Below are 23,173 nucleotides of genomic sequence, written 5' to 3'. Positions count from 1 at the left end.
TAAAAGAAGTGTCATATGTAAATTTTAAAAATCTCAAGATTATTTTTACAGGGAAAAAAGTACAATTTACATGATTTTCTATAGGATTTGAAAAAACAAAACAAAACAAAACAAAAAAACAAAACAAAACTATGGACTCTATAGAATTAGTAGGGTTTTAACAACAGAACAAGAGCCCCAAATCTGTCCCTCTCTGTGGAGGAAAAAAAATGCACTCCAAGGAAAAAAAGCTGTAAGGCTGAACACCAGCTCATTCACACATTTTGGGCCCCTCCCACACAAGCAAGCTGCTTCCTCCATGCATTTTTCAGAGATTACAAAGCAGGCTCCAGTGTGGTTGGGTGGAGAACACAGGAAACCGCCAGTTCCCCTTCACTTCTCATCATCTGGATACTCCCAAAGCAAAATCCTATCCGTGTTTTTACTTTTACCATACGCTCACAAAATGCAGTCTTCTATGGAAACATTGTGCTTTTACACTCCAAATTAAGGGAATTATTTTTAAATTTTAGGAGTCCAGTTCTTCTAGAAATCCTTGCTTTGGATACAGATGAACAGGCTATTTGTAAGAAATTTAGATAGAGAATGGATTTGGAAATAAGGGAATGAGTTTTAGGGAAGTAATGAGATGACAAGTCAGTTTAATGTTTGAGTTTTAGAGTCAAACTTCAATAAGGCGATTAACCTCTCTGTTTTAATTTTTTCACCTGTAAAAGAAAATAATGTTTAGTTTTTGGAGTTACTTTACGGCAACATTTTAAAAACCGATTGTCCATTATCTATTTTAAAGAACACTGTCCCTTGCTATGAAAGTGCTTATCAACAAGTGAATCGCAGTGAGTTTTCACACACAGTACGTGCTCAACAAATATAATTATTATTTTATTGTTTAGATTAGAAGAGGGAAGGACAGGAGAAATGAAAATGGTTTGAGAACCATAAAAGTGCTCTGCAAATACTACCAAAGTCGTAAAGGATGAAAGTAAAATGAGGAAAATTTCGGTTACGGTTTGGTTACGGATCTGTCTCAAAGTTGTTTAATTCTCCCATATTTGGGCCTGAATTCTCAGAATAGAACAGAATAGGATGTAAGGGCTGAGATCATCTGGTACAATTTTATGCCTCCTGTCACTACGCCCAGGCGAGAAATAACACCGCCACACAAGCTCCTCCAATCGGAGCCCCCGACTATCTGATGTCATTGTTCCGCCCCACATCGCCACGCCTAGAGCACTCTAGCATCTATGCCACCTTCTAGCGCTGGTTCCAGCAGCGCTTGCGCACTGCGAAGAGGGACGGAGCGGACGCGTGCGCGCTGCGTGTGGGCGGGGCTAGTGCGCACGCAGCCTCAGCCCCTTCCCCGCCCTTTCTCTTCCCGGTTTCGCTCTCAGACTGCGGGTACCTTCTGGTGGCTGCTTCCGGTAGGAACGCGGTGCAAGGCGAGCTGGTTTCAGTTCCTCGCCATGTCCTACGGTCCCTTAGACATGTACCGAAACCCGGGGCCCTCGGGGCCCCAGCTCCGGGACTTCAACAGCATCATCCAGACATGCAGCGGCAACATCCAGCGGATCAGCCAAGCCAGTGAGCCAGGGACCCAGCTGGGGGCGGGGGGCGTCCTGGGGACAGGCCTGGGTGAGGTTGCCGCGACGCGGAGCCCGGCTGGGGCCACGACTAAGGCCACATCTGAGATGGTCTCGAGCTTCCCCTCTGGGGGCGGCGGACTGTCATCCCGGCGTCTATCTGGCCCGGGTCCCCCCAGGATCCCTAGCTCAAGATGAAGCTCTATAGTTTCTTTTCAGGAGTTCTATCCTCTCAGTGTTGGAATCAACACAACAGACCTAACAGCCTGAGGTTGGGAAGTGGGGTGTGTGTCACCACGAGGGCAATGAGTGCCTTGACTTGGCGCAGTGGTCAGCCAAGTTTTTCCTGTCATCCCCCCCCCCCCCCCACCTCGCTTTCCTCTTTGGCCTGTTTTAATCAGGGATTGTTTACTGATTGAAGCTTTAGAATGAGCCACTGGCTCCTCGGAAATCAGCAACTTTCAATGAAGGGAAGTGGAGAGTGCATGTGTTTGGGTGACAATATACAGTCTTTCCTGTAATGAATTTGGAAGTCAGACACAATGACTGGTAGTTGGGTGGTGGGTGACTTCTATTTTAATAAAGAGAATTCACTGGAAACATTTCTTTCAATTTATGTTATTTTGGTTTTTGTCATAAAGAATTTGTGTATTTGGGTTTCAAACAGATGAAAAGAGTAACCCTGCAGATCTACTCTTTTGAATAAATTTGATACACACAGAAGCTCAGGGACTTAGCCACAACCACACAGCAAATAAGAAATGGTTTGGTTGTTGATGGAATTAAGAATGTCATCGCTTATTTTAAAATACTCTCCTCATCATTAAGATCTTGAGTGAGACTGTAGCATAAGAGTCATATATTGGCTGTTTCTTGTGTTTGAAAATTATCTCAGAGCTTTAAAAAGAGGAGGTCTGCCACAGAAACTTTACTTGGAAAGAATGATGATCATCAACCTTGTTTATTATTGTGCTTTTTGATCTTGGCTCTACTCTGTTAATAGAACTAGTTGGACCTCAATTATAATTATTTTCTATATTTTAAAGAATGATCTACGACTTTGATTTTAGATTTACATGTATGTTGTAGAATTTGAGAGGTGGAAAGTTTCTGATGGGAAGGGATTGAACTGGATGATTTGGAAATGGAAAGAATGTGTGGCCTGTTAAGTCTAGAAACTTAAAAAAATGACTGCTGGTTAGAAGGTATAGTACTTTGTGTTCCAATTTCTTTTTGTGAAGGAGCTGTAATACAGGTTAGCTCAGAAAATTCTGGTTCAAGGCTGAAATTTTTTTGTTGGACTAAATCTTTTTTTTAATGTCTATTTGTGTAATATTCTGTAGTTTTTGAGTATCAAGCTATGGGAATCTGTTGAGAACATTAACAATCAAAATAAGGATGCTATAGAAAGGTTTTAAATAATAATAACATGTAGGTATTCAGGGGAGAGAGAGAGAGAGAGAGAGACCTTTTGAACCAGGTCTGGGACAATGGTAGAAAGAATTTAAACCTTTGAAGGTAAAGAGAAGAATAATATTTCAGGAATCAATAACATGAACAGACATGGCAGTAGGAAAGCATAAGGTATATATAGAAAAGCAGAGTAATTTGGCTAGAGTGATGAACTCCAGAAAGAAGTGGAAAGTAGATTGGAAAGGTAAGTTGGGGCACAAACAAAAAGGACATTAGGGACTTGGATATAATTCTTTAGGAATGTGTAAACTGAATTGGAAGTGAGAGAGACTGAAATCAGGGATATCAATTAGGGACAATGAAAATGAAAAGGAAGGAAAAGATAGGAGAGGTTTCCTTGGTTATAAAATGGGTAAGATTTAGCTTTGATTTGGCTATGGGCTCAGGGGATTATTGATCAACCATTGATAATATTAAATAGCTTTTAAGTACATTCTATTTGCTAGGCAATATGAAAGGTGCTTTTTGGGTAGTATCTTACTTAATTTTATAACAATTCTGTGAAACAGTTACCAACATTATTTCGGTATTATGGATTAGGAAACAAATTGAGAGGGTTAAATAATTTCACAACTAACAATTCAGATTTAGTTGAAATTTAAATTAAGACATTACCTTAATTTGAAACCAAGTCAGTCTCTGGTGACTAGCAGTTTACCTTTTTTTTTGTTTGTTTGTTTGTTATTGGGAGTTGAATCAAGGTTTTTTTTTTAACCACTGAGCTACTTCCCCATACTTAATTTTTTAAATTGACACAAGGTTTCATCAGGGCTTCCCTAAGTTGCTGAGCCTGGCCTGGAACTTGTGATCCTCCTGCCTCAGCCTCCTGAGATGCTGGGATCACAGGCATGAGCCCCGCTAACAATAAACCTTTTTATAATTTCTAAAGAGTATTACAGTTCTATAGCAGTTATCACTTTAAGTATACAAGTGACTTGCTTTTCAGTTCTCCAGAGGACACTCTGCAGGGGAATACCTGAAGTTGGGGTGCTGTATTTTCTTGTGATATGCCCCTCTCCTCTGCTAGATTGTTCTCTCTTTTGAGTCAGGGACATGACTTATTCAACTTTATATTTCTAGTACTTATTACATTCCCAGTATATGATAGTCACTCATTCAATATACAACATATAATATATTTTAACTATATTTAGTATTTATATATATATATCTTCCACTGAGCTACATCTTCAGACAGGGTCTCACTAAGTTGCTCAGGCTGGCCTGAAATTTGTGACCCTCTTCCTTAAGTCTCCTGAGTAGCTGGAAGCAACAAATCTTCTCTAAGCCCCTGCTATGTATGTCTTGGGGATAGAGCAATGAACAAGTGATAAATTCACTGCCCTGATATCATGTGTGTAGATATATGTACACACACACATATATACTCTTACACATATAAATCGTATCAAGTAATAGTGCTATGAAGAAAAATAAAGCAGGGTAGAAGAGAGAATGAAGGGAGAGGAAGGATGGGTATGCAATTTTAGGTAAGTTGGTCAAGGAAGGCCTCTCTCAGGAGATGGTACATTAGTTAGTAGATATCCCAATGAAATGAGGAAAGGAGCTTTGTGAGTAGTAGGGAAAGGCGTTCCAGGTGGACGACAAGGGTAAAGGCTTCGGTATGTTCAAAGAATAGCAAGGAAGCTAGTATGGCTGGACTACAGATAGAGAGGAGAGTGAAATAGGAAATCGGCCAGAGAGGTAGCCAGGGATCATATCATAGGGTCTTGAAGCTTAAAACTTATATTCAATTGATTTGAATTAATGAGGTTTTCTACTATTTCAGAACTCTTCCTGCCTCTTTTCCCTTGTACTATGTGTTACCTATCATATCCCAAGTACCTTAGGCAGTTTGAGTCGAAATTCTTCCCTTGGGATTATTTGGTGAGGGACTGGGAATTTAAATTGGTTGGATGACATTGGGTATGCCCAGAAAGGCTGGTGCCTATCTTCCAAACCTCCCAGACATGGCCAGCATAATTCATGAAAAATGTAAGTATGCAGACACATACCCATCAGCCCTGCAAGGACCTGTACCCATTGAAAATGCGAGAGAATAGCTGTTTTTTCCAAACTGCTCAACCACTTGTGTGGGTTTGGAATTGTTGAGCGCATCGTCCTGACATAGGGCAGCCTACCGCGTGGGTTGTTACAGGTACAGCTAAGGTTGGCTGCCTGGTACAAACAGTTGTTATCAGTATGTGTGGGGTACAGAGGAAGAATACTTGACTGCTAATTGTGGAATGAAGGGCAGGTGTTGCTAAGGCAGATATGAGGGGGGAAAAAACCCCAGTAGCCTCAAAGTTAACTCTGAAATCAGACAGCATTTCTAATTTATTGTTCTATTTTGTTTACTGATAAATAGTTGAACTTTTAAATGTTCATGAAATTCTGTAGGTTCTTTCAAAGTTATTTTCATATTATTTCTCCCTTTTTATTTCATGGCCTTCTTAAGTCTTCATATTGTCAACATTTGTACTCCAGAAGCATATTTGGTGTGTCTGATTGTAGTCTCAGCCCGTTCTGATTCATTCTGGTGATTCTATTATCAGTATGTCTAAAATCTTCTCTTCATGGTACTCCTCACTTCCTCAAGAACCTTGGTGGATCTCTGTTATCTACTTCTTAGATCTTGACATTCCATCTTGTTTTCATTCTCTGTGGTCTCAACCCAAATCAGCCATATTTTCTACTCCTCTTCACTCTATGCTACAAGCAGTCTATTTTTCTTAACGTCCTGAATTTTTAAAAAAATACATTTTTAGTTGTAGTTGGTCACAATGTCTTTATTTTATTTTTTTAAACATTTTTTTTTAAAGAGAGAGTGAGAGAGGAGAGAGAGAAAGAGAGAGAATTTTTAATATTTATTTTTTAGTTCTCAGTGGACACAACATCTTTGTTGGTATGTGGTGCTGAGGATCGAACCCGGGCCGCACGCATGCCAGGCGAGCGTGCTACCGCTTGAGCCACATCCTCAGCCCACAATGTCTTTATTTTATTCATTTATTTATTTTATGTAGTGCTGAGGATTGAACCCAGCTCCAAGCTTGCGCTAGGCGAGCACTCTACTCTGAGCCACAGCCCCTGAATTTTTTTTTCTCCCAGTTTTTGCTCATTTCATTCCTCCTTTCTTTAATATCTATGTTCTCCCTGTGTTGCTGACCATTTAATGATATAAATCCTTTGAGTTGTACTTAAATCCTGCTCCTTATAACTAAGCCTCCCTTTGCTTTTCAAAGATAAAGTGAGGTCAGAAAGATCATCGGCATATCTGTAAATGAGCCCCACTTTCTTTATACTGTTAATTTTTTTTTTTTTTAAAGAGAGAGGGGGAGAGAGAGAATTTTTTTTTAAAATATTTATTTTTTAGTTCTCGGCGGACACAACATCATTGTTGGTATGTGGTGCTGAGGATTGAACCCGGGCAGCACACATGCCAGGCGAGCGCGCCACTGCTTGAGCCACATCCCCAGCCCCTGTTAATTTTTTTAAAGTATTTATTTTTTAGTTGTAGTTGGACACAATGCCTTTATTTTATTTACTTATTTTTAATGTGGTGCTGAGGATCGAACCCAGAGCCTCCCCCATGCCAGGCGAGTGCTCTACCGCTGAGCTATAACCCCAGCCCTATACTATTTTTTTTTGAGTCCCCCCTCCCCACTATAGTAGTTAGGTAAGCCCAGGGTCATACTGCCTTGGACTTGGGTTGTTCGTATGCTTCTTACTAGCTGTATAAACACGTTGAATCACTTCTTTTATTCAGGTTTCTCATCTGTAAACTGGAGCTAATAATACCTACTTTATACAGTTTTTGAGGACCAAATGAGAGAATTATGTAAAGCATTAAAACAGTGCGAGCGCCTGGCATGTGTGCGGCCCCGGTTCGAACCTCAGCACCACATACAAACAAAGATGTTGTGTCCGCCGAGAACTAAAAAATAAACATTAAAAAAAAATTCTCTCTCTCTCTCTCTCCCTCTCTCACTCTCTCTTTAAAACAAAACAAAAACAGTGCCTATGGGCTGGGGTTTTAGCTCAGTGGGAGAGCACTTGCCTCGCACATATGAGGCCCTGGGTTCGATCCTCAGCACCACATAAAATAAAGATTAAAAAACAAAAAACAGTGCCACTATGTAGTAAGTGCTTAAGAAATGTTAACTACCAATTTAGGTGTTTTTTTTTTTTTTTTTCTGTGAATCTGCAAGCAATTTTCTTTTATAGTTTAGCATTTACTTATATTCTGTCTTCTTCATTTTTTTAACATGTATTTTTTAGTTGTAGGTGAACACAGTACATTTTATTTTTATGTAGTATTGAGAATTGAACCCAGTGCCTCACGCATGCTAGGCAAGCGCTCTACCACTGAGCCACAACCTCAGCCCCTGTCTTCTTCAATTTTTGACCTTGTTTCTGCAACTGGAGCAATCACTATTAGTTTTGTGAGTTAGATCATGCATTATACATTTCTCTTTAGCTACAGTGCCTGACACAGCAATGGATCAGTAGTTTGTGCTCAGTGTGTACTTAATTGATTTTATCATTGCTGAGTACATTTTTTTTGGTCTTGAGTTTGATAATAATAGCTATCCTTGATTGAGCTTTTATATGCCAGACATTGTTCTATACTTAGCCTCATATTATCTCATTTCATCCTCACAACAACCATGTGAAGGTTCTCTTGTTATTCTCATTTCTTAGGTGAGGAAACAGACACAGAGGCGAGTTCCCTTTTGCTCAAGATCACTCAGCTAGGAAGTGGTGGAACCAGGAATCAAACATAGGCAGTCTTAATTCGGAGCCTGTGCTCTTAACCACTGCATATTGTCACTGGTATGTGAAATGGAAGATTTTATCTTTGATATTTTCAACTTAGTTTAGAGCTTTACTATTGTAGTACAGTGGTTCTTTTTCAGAAGTTAGGTAATTTTTATTGTGGCTATATAGAAATAGAATGTTAGCCAGATTTTCAGAGTAAAACACTGAGATGCCTTCATTGTCATAATCACTCAATGGGCTATTGGCTATCATTTTCTCATTTGGTATAAGTAATGTTTTGGTTTTTGTTTTAGTGTAAGTAATGTTGTTTTTTTTTTTTCCCCATTGATCCCCAACCCCCCAGTTTTAGGGATTGAATCCAAAGGCACTTTTTTTACTTTTTTGAGACAGGGTCTTTCTAAGTTGTCTAGGGTGGTCTCAAAATTGTGATCCTCCTGCCTCAGCCTCCTGGGTAGCTAAGATTACATGTGTGTACCACCATACCCAGCTGAGGTTGGTTTTTTTTGTTCCTTTGTTTGTTTTTAAATTTTTTTTAATTGTAAATGGACACAGTACCTTTATTTTTATGTGGTGCTAAAAATTGAACCCAATGCCCTCCACATGCGAGGTGAGCATTCTACCACTGAGCTACAAACCCAGCCCTGTTTTTCTGTTTTTAATATACTGTACAGCATTAGATTTTATTGAATGAAGAGAAATTTTGTAATGGTAGTTGCTTTCAATATGAGTAGACTTTGATTTGGATTAAGGTTCATTTGGAGATTCAGATTCTGCTGATATCTGCTAAAAAGCACATAAGGAGTATTCAATTTAGATTAGTGTTGACATTAGCTGTAATGTACAATAAATTGATTTGCTTTATCCTCTTGAATGTTTTATTGAGGACATAATTTTAAAAGTGAGAGGTCAGTGATAGGAGAAATTGAGGCCTAGTTTTAAAAATAACAAAATTGCTTACATAAAACTAAAGGACTTGCCTTTACATTTGGCCTAGTCATCTGGTTTTCTAGGATTATGTTGCAGTTCATTGGAGATACCCAATTTCATCCAACATGTTACATGTTGATCTAAATATATAAATTTAAACTTTTTTTCATTGACTAAAATGCTCAGAAAAGGAATTTTCTCATTAATAGGGTTGTCCAGAAAAATATTTTAGATTGAACTCATTTTGATAAAAAATATTTCCAAAAAAGGCCAGGCACGGTGGTATACACCTGTAATCCCAGTGACTCAGGAGACTGAGACATAAGGATCACAGCATTAGCCACTTAAGTAGGCCCTTAGCAACTTTGTAAACCCCTGTCTCAAAATAAAAAATAAAAAGGCTGGAGATGTATCTCAGTGTTAGAATGCTCCTGCTTTCAATCTCCAGTCACCTGCCCTTACTCCCCCAAATAATTCCAAAATGTATCTTTTTGTGTGTGTGTGTGTGTGTGTGTGTGTGTGTGTGTGTGTGTATGTGTGTGTGTGGTGCTGGGGATTGTGAAACTCAGGGTCTTGTGCATGCACAAGGCCATGTGAGGCAAGTACTCTACCAACTGAGCTATATCCCCAGCCCTTGCTTTATTTTTTAATGTTTTAAGTACAACTGAGTAAGAATTTATTTGTAAACATTTTATTCTTTTTGTGCTTTAAGTTTATTGAAGGATGTAGATCTTAGTTGTAATATCTATGGATCAAGGAGTCACTTTTTTAAAAAATCCCTGATTGGTAGTGGTTACTGAGGGTAGCATACAAAACGTTTTTCTCTGGATTTCTATAAACTAAGACACCATTGTCCTTGTGATTTGAGTTTTAGGGTATCTAGTACTGCGTCTTGCTGGAAACTTTTTGGAAAATATTTGAAAATATTCAGGAAAGTAGAAATAGTTAATGAAGGCTTAGATTAATTCTGGTGCTTAGCTAGCAGATGATCCCTATAAAGTCTCCAAATGTGCTTCCCCAAACCCCCACCTAACAAAATCAGGTCTTCTCAACAAACGTAATCAGAAAAATCTAGATGAAAAATGTTCTCTGTTAAGAATACACAGAAAACAGCTGATTATTTCCCCATATTATATAAAATTCCCATAGCTCTCTAGGGTATTTAATATTTTGATAGATGATTAATAACTTGATATTTTGATATACCTTTAGGGTTTCAAAGGAGTGCTCTACTATTTTTTTTAACTTTATTTTATTTATTTAGTTTTATGTGGTGCTCAGGATCGGACCCAGTGCCTCACACATACTAGGTAAACGCTCTACTGCTGAGCCACAACCCCAGCCCCAGGAGTGCTCTACTTTTTAAAGATAATTAATAAGGAGAGAACTCTTGCCTTCACTATTTTTGTTGGATCCACCTTTTTGTTTCACCATGTATTCCACCATTTTCTGGAGGGTGGGGGTATGCATATATAAAGATGAGTTGAATGCAGTCCCTCCTCTGAGGTAGATCTAGTCCCACTTCTGCCTTGCATTTGCAAAGTTAAGAAAATCATAGTTGGATGTTCAAAGCCAAGCTTTTGGAGGGTAAAAAAAATTCAGTCGCATAACTCCCCCCTCCCCTTTTTAGTATTGAGGATTGAACCCAGGACCTCATACAAGCTAGGGAAGCACCCTGCCTCTTGGCTACATCCTTAGCCAAAGCTATTTCCTTATTATATAATTTAGAATTGAATAGTGTGGGACTATTTAGAGATCACTTAGTCCTCACATAATTGTAAAGATTTCATGAGAGAATATACCCCTCCCCACAGATACTAAGTATTTAATAAATGTAAGTTAAATCTGAATATAATCTACAATTGATGAAAAAGACACCCAGCAAAATGAAATGACTTCCCTGGTGCCGTACATTTAGTTAATGTGCAAGTCTGGCTTAGGTTTCAGATCTTTTTATTCCTAATATACCTTAATTCACATCTTCTGCCTTGGAGAGATTGCTAAAATGTCAAAGTGGGGAGGCTAACTCAATTACTTAGTAATTATTTACATTGTACTGGGTGCCTGTCACTCTGCTGGACTCTGGTGAGTACAGAGGAATATTCCCATTAGGTGGGAGGGAGTTGGGAAAGGCAACAGGTAAGAGCAAGGACGTCCTGTTTTATTTACATTGTACAAGGTGCCTGTCACTCTGCTGGACTCAGGTGAGTACAGAGGAATATTGCCATTAGGTAGGAGGGAGTTGGGAAAGGCAACAGGTAAGAGCAAGGACGTCCTGTCTGATGTTGAGGAGAGAGCTATTAAGTTAGGGTGGTATAAGATAAGAAGGGTGGGGTGAAATGGAACACTGGGAAGTCCAAGCCTGCCTTGTATGACTACATTCTGTTTCCTTTAAGAGTCAGCCCTTTGAAAGAACATAGTATGACACAAAGAATGTAGCCACTGGAATTAGCCTTGAGTTTGAATTCTGGTTTTTATGACACTGCTCAAAACCTATCAATTGCTTGTCATTTAATTAAAATTTCAAGTCCTTATAATTGTTAACAAAGTCCTATAAAATCTGACTCCCCACTTTCTCTTTGAGCACTTCTTTCTCTCTCTTTCTCATTATGCTCTAGCCACCTTGGCTCTCTAGTTATTCCTGTACCATGCTCTCTTGCATTGGGAACTTTGTACTGATTACTCTGTTTGTCTGAAATGCTTTTCCCCCAGATAGCTGTAGCATGATCCTACATTTCCTTTAGATCTCTGCTAGGTGTTACCTTATCAGAAAGGTTTCTCTGACCACCATATATAAACTAGTACTCTTTGCCTCCCTCTGTTATTCCAGCCTTCACCTGAGTTTATATTTCTGTGTAGCACTCACCACCAGCTGATGTGTATTTATTACCTATTTTTGAGAATGTAAGTTTCTTGAAGGCAAGTGTATACAGAGTAGAGTACCTACTGTATATGAACAAATGAGTTCTGTAAGTCTCATGAGCCTCATTGTGACCATCCAAATGCAACATTGGGATACTGATGCTTACTTAAAGCATTGTTGGGGTCAAATAAGATAATACTTATCAAGTACCCAGCCCAGTATCTGGTACAAAGTAAATGGTCAGTAAATGCTAATGCCTAATAATAAATTATTTTTGTGGCTTTCAAGTTAATAGCTTTAATGTGGTATCCTTGTTCCCATTAAACTTAGGGAAGAAGAAATCTACATGAAAGTGATGAAGAAAAATGGTTATTTATATTTCATGCTGTCTTAGCAGAATGCAGTAATTGGAATTGTGCTTACATTTTCCTATGGAACATCTATAAGTAACTCCATTTAATAGAACAGTTATATGTTAGGGAAGTTTTGTCAAAAGGCAAGTTTTTTAATCAAATGAGTTGTATGATCCATTATGAAATTGGATATATATATATATATATATATATATATATATATATATATATTTGTACAGGGGATTGAACCCAGGGGTACTTAACCACGAAGCCACACCCCCAGCCCTATTTTTTTTTTGAGACAGGGTCTCACTAAGTTGAAAGTATGCTTTTGCTAGGAAAACATGGTATCAAAATAAGAAAATCATTATCTGAAGTGCTACAAACCTGTATATTCTTCACTCTGGACATTTTTGCTTTGCAATACCCATGATGTAATGATTTTGGCTAGGGAGAAATAACTTGTGCATACAACTAAGGACTGGATTATTCCATTTCTGTTCACAAGTGTGGTCACTCAGCAAAGAATTAGAAGATTTTTGTTTAATCATTGCTTATGAGATTTATGGACTGATTAACATGTCAGTGCTATTGTAAAGGTACTGGCACTTAATAAACTTTAGGGTTTTTTTTGTTGTTGTTGTTGCTTTGCTAATTAGGAACAAGATTATAACTATGACCCCAACATTTTGTATTTTAAAGAGCACCATTGGGGCTGGGGATGTGGCTCAAGCGGTAGGCGCTGGCCTGGCATGCGCAGGGCCCTAGGTTCGATTCTCAGCACCACTTAAAAATAAAGTAAAGGGGGCTGGAGATGTGGCTCAAGCAGTAGCATGCTTGCCTGGCATGCGTGCGGCCCGGGTTCGATCCTTAGCACCACATACAAACAAAGATGTTGTGTCCGCCGAAAACTAAAAAATAAATATCAAAATTCTCTCTCTCTCTCAAAAAAAAATAAATAAATAAAGTAAAGATGTTGTGTACACTGAAAACTAAAAATAAATAAATAAATAAATATTAGAAAAAAGAGCACCATTAACATAAAGTGAATTTGGAACAATTCTTTTTTTTTTTTTTTTTTGAGAGAGAATTTTTTAATGTTTGTTTTTCAGTTTTCGGTGGACACAATATCTTTATTTTATTTTTATGTGGTGCTGAGGATCGAACCCAGTGCCCTGCGCAGGCCAGGCGAGCGCGTTACTGCTTGAGCCACATCCCCAGCCTCAAGGAACAATTATTCTTAAACTTCAAAATTCTAATAAGTAAGCATTTTTTCTTTTTGGACATGGAAGATTTGTACATATCTTATCCCTATAACCTTCAGAGATTATACAATATACATTGTTTTTCTCATTTTCTTCTTCTAAGCCTGTTATTTAGCAGTCTGGTATTGCACAAGCAAAACTTTGACATTAATCTAGAAAGGAGAGGAGAAACACCCATAAAGGAGCTTTATAGCTATTTTGTTATCTCTTGAAGTTCTGTTGAAACTTAAAGATAAATATGTTCCTGAGCAAAGAGTACTTGATTAATCTGTTTTGTTCTTCATCTACTTGTAATAGAAGACAATGAATGCTCTTAAAAAGCAGGTAGCACTCTGCTGTCATGTATCTAAAACGACAAAAAGGCAAGCAGGGCACAGTGAGAGGCGAGACAGGAGTACCGAACCTTCAAAGCCAGCCTCAACAACTTAGCAAAGTTCTAAGCAACTTAGTGAGATCCTGTCTCAAAAAAAAAAAAAAAAAAAAATTAAAAAAATAAGGCTAGGGATGTGGATCAGTGGTGTAGTGCCCCTAGGTTCAATCCCCAGGACGACGACGACGACAACAACAACAACAACAACAAAACAGGCAAGTGCTACTACCCACCCTGTAGTCCCAGCTTCTGTGGAGGCTGAGGCAGAAGGATTATGAGTTTGAGTCCAGCATGGGCAACTTAGTGACACCCTATCTCAGATTAAAAAAAAAAAAAAAAAAGCACTGGTGGGTGTGTGTGGGGGGGTTCTGAAGATATAACTCATGGTACAGCACTTGCCTACCATGCAAGGCCCTGGTTCAATCCCCAGTAATAACAAAATTTTTAAAAAAGCTAATCATACAACTAACATCCTCTCTGAATAAATGAATTTCCTCCACCATCCTCTGCAATCAGACAAAGAAAATGGAAAGCAAGACGCACAAGAAATCATGGACTGTATTCCTGTTGCAGAGATCAGTGATAGACAGGGGTGGTCACATTCCTAGGCAGACTGGAATTAAGAGTATTCCTTCTTATTTATAAATGGTCAGTTCCCTGGACCTCTACTTCCCTGGTCTAGGATAAGGAGTTAGGTGTCCAGGATTCAAACATGACCATTCTAAATCTTAGCAGAACATCTAGGAAAAAGTAAAAAGGATTGAACAAAAGCATATGATTGACCATGTCATGGCATAGATAGTATAGTTGAAAGAATACTCCATATGCCTATGGTTGAAGTTTTGCCCTGCAACTGATTATGTATGCTTATATAAAATACTTAACCCCTCTAAATATATTTTCCTGTCCACAAAATGAAAGTATACCTACTTCAGACTATCTGTGAAAATTAATAAGATAATGCATACAAAACACATTGAAGTGCTCAATCATTAGTAACCTATTAATAATAATAAATGTGTACACCATCTTTCCAAAATGTTGGCTATAGAAAAATTTGTATATATTAGTGGCTTTAATTTTTTTTTTCCCTCTACTGGGAGTTGAACCCAGGGCCTCATAAATGTTAGGCAAGTGTTGGTTATTCTACCACTGAGCTCTAATCATCCTACCCTCCCACCCTTTCCTCCCCTCCTTAATTTTAATATAGAGGTTAGCTGAATTGTTCAGGCTGGGCTTGAATTTGTGGTTGCTCTGCCCCAGCCTCTGGAGTAACTGAGATTATAGGTATGCACCACTGTACATGGTTGGATTTAATGTTTTATTGTTGGGGATTGATATTTGGTTATTAAGACCCTTCCAAAGATTTTGTGTGGGGGGTTTTGTTGTTGTTTGTTTGCCTAGTACTAGGAATGCAAAGCAGGGGCTTTGGGTATGTTTAGCACCTGCTCTATCACTGAGCTTCCTCCTCACTCCTAAAGGTGATTAAATTTTTAATCAATGTCATGGGAGATCTGGAAAAATTACTTATTTTTTTGAGGATGATAAATAAAGCCACCACATACTGCTTAGTGACATATTTACTCTATAGGTAAAAGGTAATTGGTTTTTGGAGGAATGTATATGGTAAGGTTTTGATCATAACCTTGATCTGAGAAGTAGGGTGCTCATGATGAATGTATTTTTCTTTTAAGTAAATCTTTTTCCCTCCCTTTCCCCAGCTGCTCAGATAAAGAATTTGATGAGCCAACTAGGAACTAAGCAGGACTCAAGCAAGCTACAGGAAAATCTGTGAGTAGCTTCCTAACAAGGTTGTGATTTGTGAGGGCACTTTGAGGACATTAGTATCCTTGCTGCGTGGCAGCTTAGGTTTCAGGTCTGTGAAGTCAGAATGAGAAGCAATGGATCAGGAGGTAATAGCTGGATTTAGAAAGGGGCAACAAAGTATATTAATGAATCCAGATTTCCACTGCTTCTCAAAGGCCTTGAACTACTTACTTTCTTCCTTTGGTCAGTATAGTAGGACAATTTAGGCACATAGAGAAGGGAACTCCTATCTCTCTCTTAAACTGTATTCTGCTCACAACTCTGCCTAATGAGCCACTTTGTTGGCATAGTACTCCTAATGTTCTAGTCTAGTTGGATTTTCAACTATATATGATATTAGAAAAATTTATTCAGAATGACCCAAGGGGAGCTTGAAGGAGAGAATAGTGGAACTTCTGATCTTCTTCTTTTTAATTTAATTTTATTTTTTTTAAGGAGAGAGAAAGAATTTTTTTTTTTAATATTTATTTTTTAGTTTTTGGCGGACACAACATCTTTGTTTGTATGTGGTGCTGAGGATCGAACCCGGGCCGCACGCATGCTAGGCGAGCGTGCTACCGCTTGAGCTACATCCCCAACCACTAAAATATTTTTTTAATTGTGGATGAACAATATATTTATTTATTTTTATGTGGTGCTGAGGATTGAACCCAGTGCCCCACATGTGTGAGGCTGATGCTCTGCCACTGAGCTACAGCCCCAGCCCATCCATTCCTGCTTTTAGAAGTTTAGTTCTTTATCTTTAAAATATATTAAGCAGTATTCCTGTTTCCTGTCCTAAACATTCTGAAGTGAACATGACTATTATTACTGTGAGCTTTTTCCAGGGAGAGATGAAATCTCTGTATCTTAGTACTGTCTGGGATGTTCTCACTCCTGTTTGACTCTCTTTTGTTTTTCATTCCTATGTTTTTTAATCCTGGAGACCCATTTGCAGTGAAAAAAACATTAATAGTAGTATGCTGTCTTAGTCCATTCAGGCTGCTATAACAAAACACTATAAACCAGTTAGTTTATAAACAACAGAAATTTATTTCTCATAGTTCTGGAGACTGGGAAGTTCAAGATCCAGACGTGGCAGATACAGTGTCTGGGGAGGGACTCCCTTTTCAGGTGATGCCTTCTCACTTGTATTTTCACTTAGTGAAAGAGGCAAAGCAGTTCTATAGGGCCTCTTTTTTAAGGAACTAACCTTTCATGACTAAGCCACTCTCATGATCTAATCACCTCCCAGTACGATTTCCTAATATTATCACCTTGCAGGTTAGGATTTCAACATATGAGTTTGGGGGGCGCATACATTCAGGCCATAGCGTGTGGTTTCTCTGTCCTCCCTAAAACCTTTGCAGAAATGACCAGATAGTAGAGGAAACCACAAATCAAAGGAACTTTTTTTTATTTATCCACTACTTTCTAATCTCACTTAATATATTATATATTTTTGCCTCTTTAATGTCCTTTCTTCCTACTCCTTTTATTTTTGGGGGGTTGTTTTTTGAGACAGGGTTCACTGTGTTGCCCAGGCTGGCGTAGAACTCCCAGGCTTGTGATCCTACTGCCTCAGCCTCTTGAGTAGCTGGGACTACAGGCATGTGCCACCATACCCACCACCCAGCTTCCCCCAACCCCCACCTTCTTTTATTGGTGCATTATAGTTGTACATAATGGTGGGATTTGTTTTTACATATCATGCACACAATATAATAATATAATTTGGCCAGTATCCTTCCCCCAGCTTCATATATACCACTGGGTTATGCTCCTAACCCCTTACTTATATATTTTTAAATAATATAGGGCTTCTTTGTTTTGAAGGGAGAAATAAAGTCAAGCATAAAGAGAAGGAAGGCATCCAAAGATAAATTTGAAAAAGAATCAGCCTTTAAGCAAGAATGAGGGAATAGATCTTTGAAGGTTGTTCCCTAGGGTAGGTGCAAAGCTATGCTTTTAATGCATATTGCATTCAACCACCTATGCCTGGACTCTAGTCGGTGGACTGTGACAGATACTGACCATGCAGAACTCCTGGGTAATTCCATATGAGAATTTTATGAGGAAGTTCAGGGTGTTAAAACCATGAGATTTAGGTGTGGGCAGTAATTGCTCTTTCTCTTGTTTCTATCAGAATTGCTGATGTGCTTTTCTCCCCAAAGAGTTAAAATTCCTGATTGTGCTTCCTTCAGCAGGTATCTTGAGGCAGGTTCTTTTTGCTTAATGTGACTGCTTCAATAATGTGAAGATGTCTTGAAGTAGGTTTTCCTGGGTAATAGTAATGACATTTTTTTGTGAACATGGGTGTTGAGGTGCCCATTTTCTTCAAATAGTCCTTCATTCCCTGCATTGTGAGACATTCTGAGAACACAGTAGTACTCAGTATGATAGCTCTCAAGAAGTGACAGCATCTTGAAATATATCTTTTTTCTCTTAGGCAGCAGTTGCAGCACTCCACAAATCAGCTTGCCAAGGAAACAAATGAATTGCTGAAGGAATTAGGGTCCTTACCCCTTCCCTTATCTACTTCAGAACAGGTTGGTATTTTCTGTTTTGCTTTATTACTAAGAAAGCACTTTGTTTTAGTAGAAAGGCAGTATGGTGGAACAAAAATTGGTCTTTGATGCTAGATAGACTTTCTCTGAACCTTAGTTTCCTTATATGTAAAGTGGGGTATATGACTATTGTGGCATTAGAGAGAACGTACGCACCAGATGTAGCAAAGTGCTTGACATTCAGTAGGTATTCAATATGGGGTAGTGCTATTATTAATATGTTAATAAAATGGATTTTACTGAATTAGAATTTCAGTGTTTGCGTCTCTTTAGGATTTGGCTAGCAGCCCCATGTTGGCAGGCTTAGACCTAGTTTGTATGGGATCCACTATCTACAAATTTCCATTAAACATCTTTCTTTCATATTTTGTGTCCCATCAAGGGTTATTCATAGGTCTCAGGTTAAGGAAATATTCAGGGAAGATTTTTTTCCTAAGTCATTTTACTCAAAGGACATTTAAATTCTTTAAATGAACACACTTTTTACTTGGATTCATTGTTTCCTAAATGTCTTCTTTCATCCTGGAGGCCAGATGTGTCCCCTCCTTCATCATGGTTTAACTCTTTTATCTCTTATCCATGGTCTACCTTAAGGGAAAAACTTCTCCATCTGCCTTAGCCTATTGTGATTCTATTTTGTTTTAGCTTCTATTCCACTCATGGGGCACTTGACTTACAAGACTTTTTATTATTGAACTTTTAAAATTATGATATCCTATCTCAGATAGCTCTAAAGACAAAGCCTTCAACTTCCCTATCCTGGGTTGTTTTTAAATTTGTGGCTTGCTGGGCTACGGTCCACACCTGTAATCCTAGCAACTCAGGGGGTTGAGGCAGGAGGATCACAAGTTCAAAGCCAGCCTGGGAAACTTATTGATATCCTGTCCCAAAATAAAAGAGGCTGGGAATGTAGCTCAGTTGTAGAGTGCTCCTGGGTTCAATCCCCAGTACTGAAAGATAACAACAAATAAAACGGTGATTTGTGGGTCTGGGGATATAGCTCAGATGGTAGAGTGCTTGCCTCTCATGTACAAGGCCCTGGGTTCAATCCCTGGCACCACACACAAAAAAATGAACTGTGACTTGCTGTTGATAACAACAACAAATAAAATTGTTAAGTGTGTTGTTGAAAATGCCAATCGCATTTTCAAAAACCAAACTAGAGGGCTGGGGATGTGGCTCAAGCGGTAGCGCGCTCACCTGGCATGCGTGTGGCCCGGGTTCGATCCTCAGCACCACATACCAACAAAGATGTTGTGTCTGCCAAGAACTAAAAAATAAATATTAAAAATTCTCTCTCTCTCTCTCTCCTCTCTCCCTCTCTCCCTCTCTCCCTCTCTCCCTCTCTCTTAAAAAACAAAAAACCAAACTAGAGTAGAAATATCAGAGCTTTTACTGTGTAATAAGAGTAAATATCATTATATAAAACTGTAGTTTGATATATATATATATATATATATATATATATATATATATATATATATATATATGTGTGAACAGTATTGGGTCATGAGGTCAAATTCATACTGTGGGTCTCCAAAAACTTGAAAAGCACCAGTTTAACCTGGCAAGCTGTTTAATGTAGCAATGTTCAGTCCAGAGTTTTGGAGCTCTTTGCACAAAAGAGGATCCAAGACTAGAAGCTTTGTCTTCCTGCTACAAAATACTTTTGATAAACAGTAAGATTATCCATATATGAGTTGATTTAGTTGTTACTCATGTTGACGTTTCTGTTATGGGACAGTGCCCCTTTACCATCCAAAATGTCTCCAGCTTGTTCCCAAATTATCTGTTTCTTCTTCCCAGCTATGTACTTAGGGAATATACATTTGTAGATAGCTTTCATAGCAATAATAAAGGAGTCTAAGGATTTGATGCAGACAGAGTAAGGTTTAAATAGTAAAGTCTAAGCAAAATATAAATAGAAAGCTAAATCTGCTACCCCCAGAATCATCTAATGTATTCAAAAACCAAACAGAAGTTATTTTTGGATTATGCATGCTATTGTTTACTTCCATTAGCTTGGATTATTAAGAACATGAAATAGATCTACAAACATATTCTCTCTGATGAAATATAACTCCTTGATTCCCTTTCTCCTATTGTGATGATTACCTTTTTGTCTTTCTACTCTTGCCTTATTTAATCTTAGCCCTATTGCCCATCTTTTCACTGACACCCTGGGCATAAAACATACATTCTATTTTCAGTTTCCCCATATATTCTATAGGTATGGGGATAACTATATACTATTATCAGTGGTCTTCTAGTTGCCAACTGGACAAATCCAGTGGCCTCTTTTGAGTTTTTATTCACTTTTCCTCTCTTGTTTTCTTTGGTCCACTAGTGTTTTTTGTTTTGTTTTGTTTTGCCACTGAACTTTCTTTTTTTCCACGATTCTCTTTCATTCTTTTCCCCAACTCTGGTTGACTTTCAGTCTCCTTCCTTGATAATATATCGTCCTAGAAGTAGGCATGCCCAAGGCTCTGCCATTGACCCTCCAGTTTTTCACTCAATACTTTCTCCCTCAGAAGTCTTATTTATGTTTATGACCTCCCTGTCACCTTTAAGATCAACGACTCCCAAATATTTTTCCAACCCTAGCCCTTTAGCCTTCCATACTTGGCCCATATTGCCAGTTCTGTTCTCACATCTCCTCTTGAAATATACTACCTGCATAAAAAATTTAATGGGGTATTGGGCTGGGGTTGTAGCTCAGTGGAGAAGTGCTTGCCTGGCATGTGTGAGTCACTGAGTTCAATCCTCAGCACCACATATAAATAAATAAAATATAAGGTATTGTGCCCATCTACAACTAAAAATATATACATTTTTAAAATTTAATGTGGTATATTATATGGAATTCCTCATTCAAACTCCTCAACTAGGGCTGGGTTGTGGCTCAGTGGTAGAGTGTTTGCCCAGCTTGTGTGAGGCACTGGGTTCAATTCTCAGCACCACATAAAAATAAATGAATAAAATAAAGGTCCATCAACAACTAAAAAATATATATTAAAAAAAACTCAAATAAGTTGAGTTTGTGCCTTTTAACCTAATATTCCCACTCATACAGATTTGTCCTAAGGAAAAATATTCTGAAGGGAAATAAGTATAAGTACTCACAAGCTAAATATAAATATTAGCTGTTATAGTGGGGCTCACTTGAGCTTTATTTATTTTTTACTTATTTATTTATTTTTAGAGAGAGAGAGAGAGAGAGAGAGAGAGAGAGAGAATTTTTAATATATTTATTTTTTTAGTTTTCGGCGGACACAACATCTTTGTTTTGTATGTGGTGCTGAGGATCGAACCTGGGCCGCACGCATGCCAGGCGAGCGCACTACCGCTTGAGCCACATCCCCAGCCCTTGAGCTTTATTTTTAATAGTTAAAAACTGAGAACAATCTAGAAGGAATATTTACATAAAACTTACTAGATTAGCCTGATGGGATATCTGAAACAAAGATTATCATTTTTTTTTAATTATAATTGTGAATATTATGGTACCATGGAAAATGTTTATGATATATCGAAAATATAGCATTTGGGGGCTGGAGGTATAGCTTAGTGATGGAGTGCTTACTTAAAACCCACTTTTTGGGGAATGTGCAAAGCCCCTTGGGTTCTCTCCTAGCACCAAAAAAAAAAAAAAAAAAGAAAAGAAAAGAAGGTAGTATTTTTAGATTGTAAGTTGGGGAGTAATTTCCCCATTATTGCTATAATGTTGTTTAGGCAAAAATAAAGATCCCAGAAAGGGGAAAACAATGTTCTCACCTAAATTTGCTTTCAGTATTTGAAGTTTGGGTCATTCTTTACTTATCTCCCTTCTTCTACCTCCAGTCACTAAGTCAGTGTTTTTTAAATTTATTTCTTTGTGAGCCAATTACTGATACTGTGTCCTCCTAAACTTAAACCACTGCAATGGTAAAAACTCATAAAAACATTTCTTTATGAGTTTCTGGGGTTCAAACCCAGGCCCTTGTGCATGCTAGACAAGTGCTCTGTTACAGAGCTATGTCCCCTGCACTGTTGCAGATTTTTTTTTTTTTACTTGTTTCTTCTTTCCATTTCACTTGGCATGTCATCACAGCTGATTTTTCTAAGTTACTCCTTTGTCCCTGTCATATTCCCAGATGAAAAATCTTCATTGCTCTTTGTTCATTAGGAGTTAAATCCCAGATTTATTAGCTTGACATTTAAAACCCACTTTTATCTTTTAGCTTCTCTTATGAATAAATCTTGATTTCAGCCAGACCATCTCCTTATAGATCCAGTTTTCTTCCACCAGCCTCTGCTTACACTGTTCTCTTGGTTGGATTTGTTCTACCCTGTCTTTCTGCTTATTCTGTTCACTATTTCTTTACTGTTCACATTCTCTTGAGGCCTTTCTTGACCACCTAAGTTCTTACTGATTGATTGTCCTGTGTCTGAACTTCTATAGTACAAGGTGGATATAGCCAATTTTTATGACTTTGTCACTTGTGTGTACATATTCTTTATCTCTAAATAGATGATGAGCTATTTGAGATTATTTCTGTGTGCTTAGTACGGGGCGGTTGATATGTATTTTTTGAGATGTAGAAGTAGCAAGCCTAATAAAGATAGCCTGTAGATAAACGAAATAGTTATCAAGTTCTTAAAGGTTATAAACCTTACTTTTATTTTTTTATTTTTATTTTTTTAAGATAGAGACAGAGAGAGAGAGAATTTTAATATTTATTTTTTAGTTGTTCGGCAGACACAACATCTTTGTTTGTATGTGGTGCTGAGGATCAAACCCGGGCCACACACATGCCAGGCAAGCTCGCTACCGCTTGCGCCACATCCCCAGTCCATAAACCTTACTTTTAAAATAAAGCCTATAGATGAAAATGGTTATGATTTTCTGGGAAACTGTGAACTTAATATACATGAATATAGTTTCAACATTTTTGTAAAAATCAATCTCTGTTTGGGTCCAATCTGAGTCTAAAGATAGTATTATTCTTTTAGATTCTCCAGGGAATAAAAATTCTGATTTTCAAAAAATAAAAAAATTTTAAAGATTCTGAATTGCTTTTTCTTCTGATATTACAAGATAAATGATATCCAGTTCTCAGGCTTGTCAGAATGAAAGAGAAAATTCTGATTTGATCTATATAGTATTAACTGGGAATTTGAGCTAGCAAGGAGTGAATTAATTAATTTAAA

The 23,173-nt window shown here is 38.0% G+C and overlaps 1 protein-coding gene across 1 annotated transcript in view; it reads left to right on the top strand.

Annotated features, from left to right (window-relative positions):
* The first annotated feature begins 1,325 nt into the window (after positions 1-1,325).
* STX12 (syntaxin 12) overlaps positions 1,326-23,173 on the top strand; it is a 38,227-nt gene continuing 16,379 nt past the window's right edge. The window contains exons 1-3 of the mRNA XM_081306220.1: positions 1,326-1,581; positions 15,332-15,401; positions 17,866-17,965. Of these exons, the coding sequence (XP_081162346.1) occupies positions 1,464-1,581; positions 15,332-15,401; positions 17,866-17,965 (288 nt within the window). The 5' untranslated portion in view covers positions 1,326-1,463. The remainder of the gene's footprint in view (positions 1,582-15,331; positions 15,402-17,865; positions 17,966-23,173) is intronic.

The sequence above is a fragment of the Spermophilus citellus genome (assembly GCF_964194105.1).
Source record: "Spermophilus citellus genome assembly, chromosome: 9".
Taxonomy (NCBI): Eukaryota; Metazoa; Chordata; class Mammalia; order Rodentia; family Sciuridae; genus Spermophilus; species Spermophilus citellus.
Note: the sequence above shows the minus strand (reverse complement) of the source record. Positions and strands in the feature narration are given on the sequence as shown.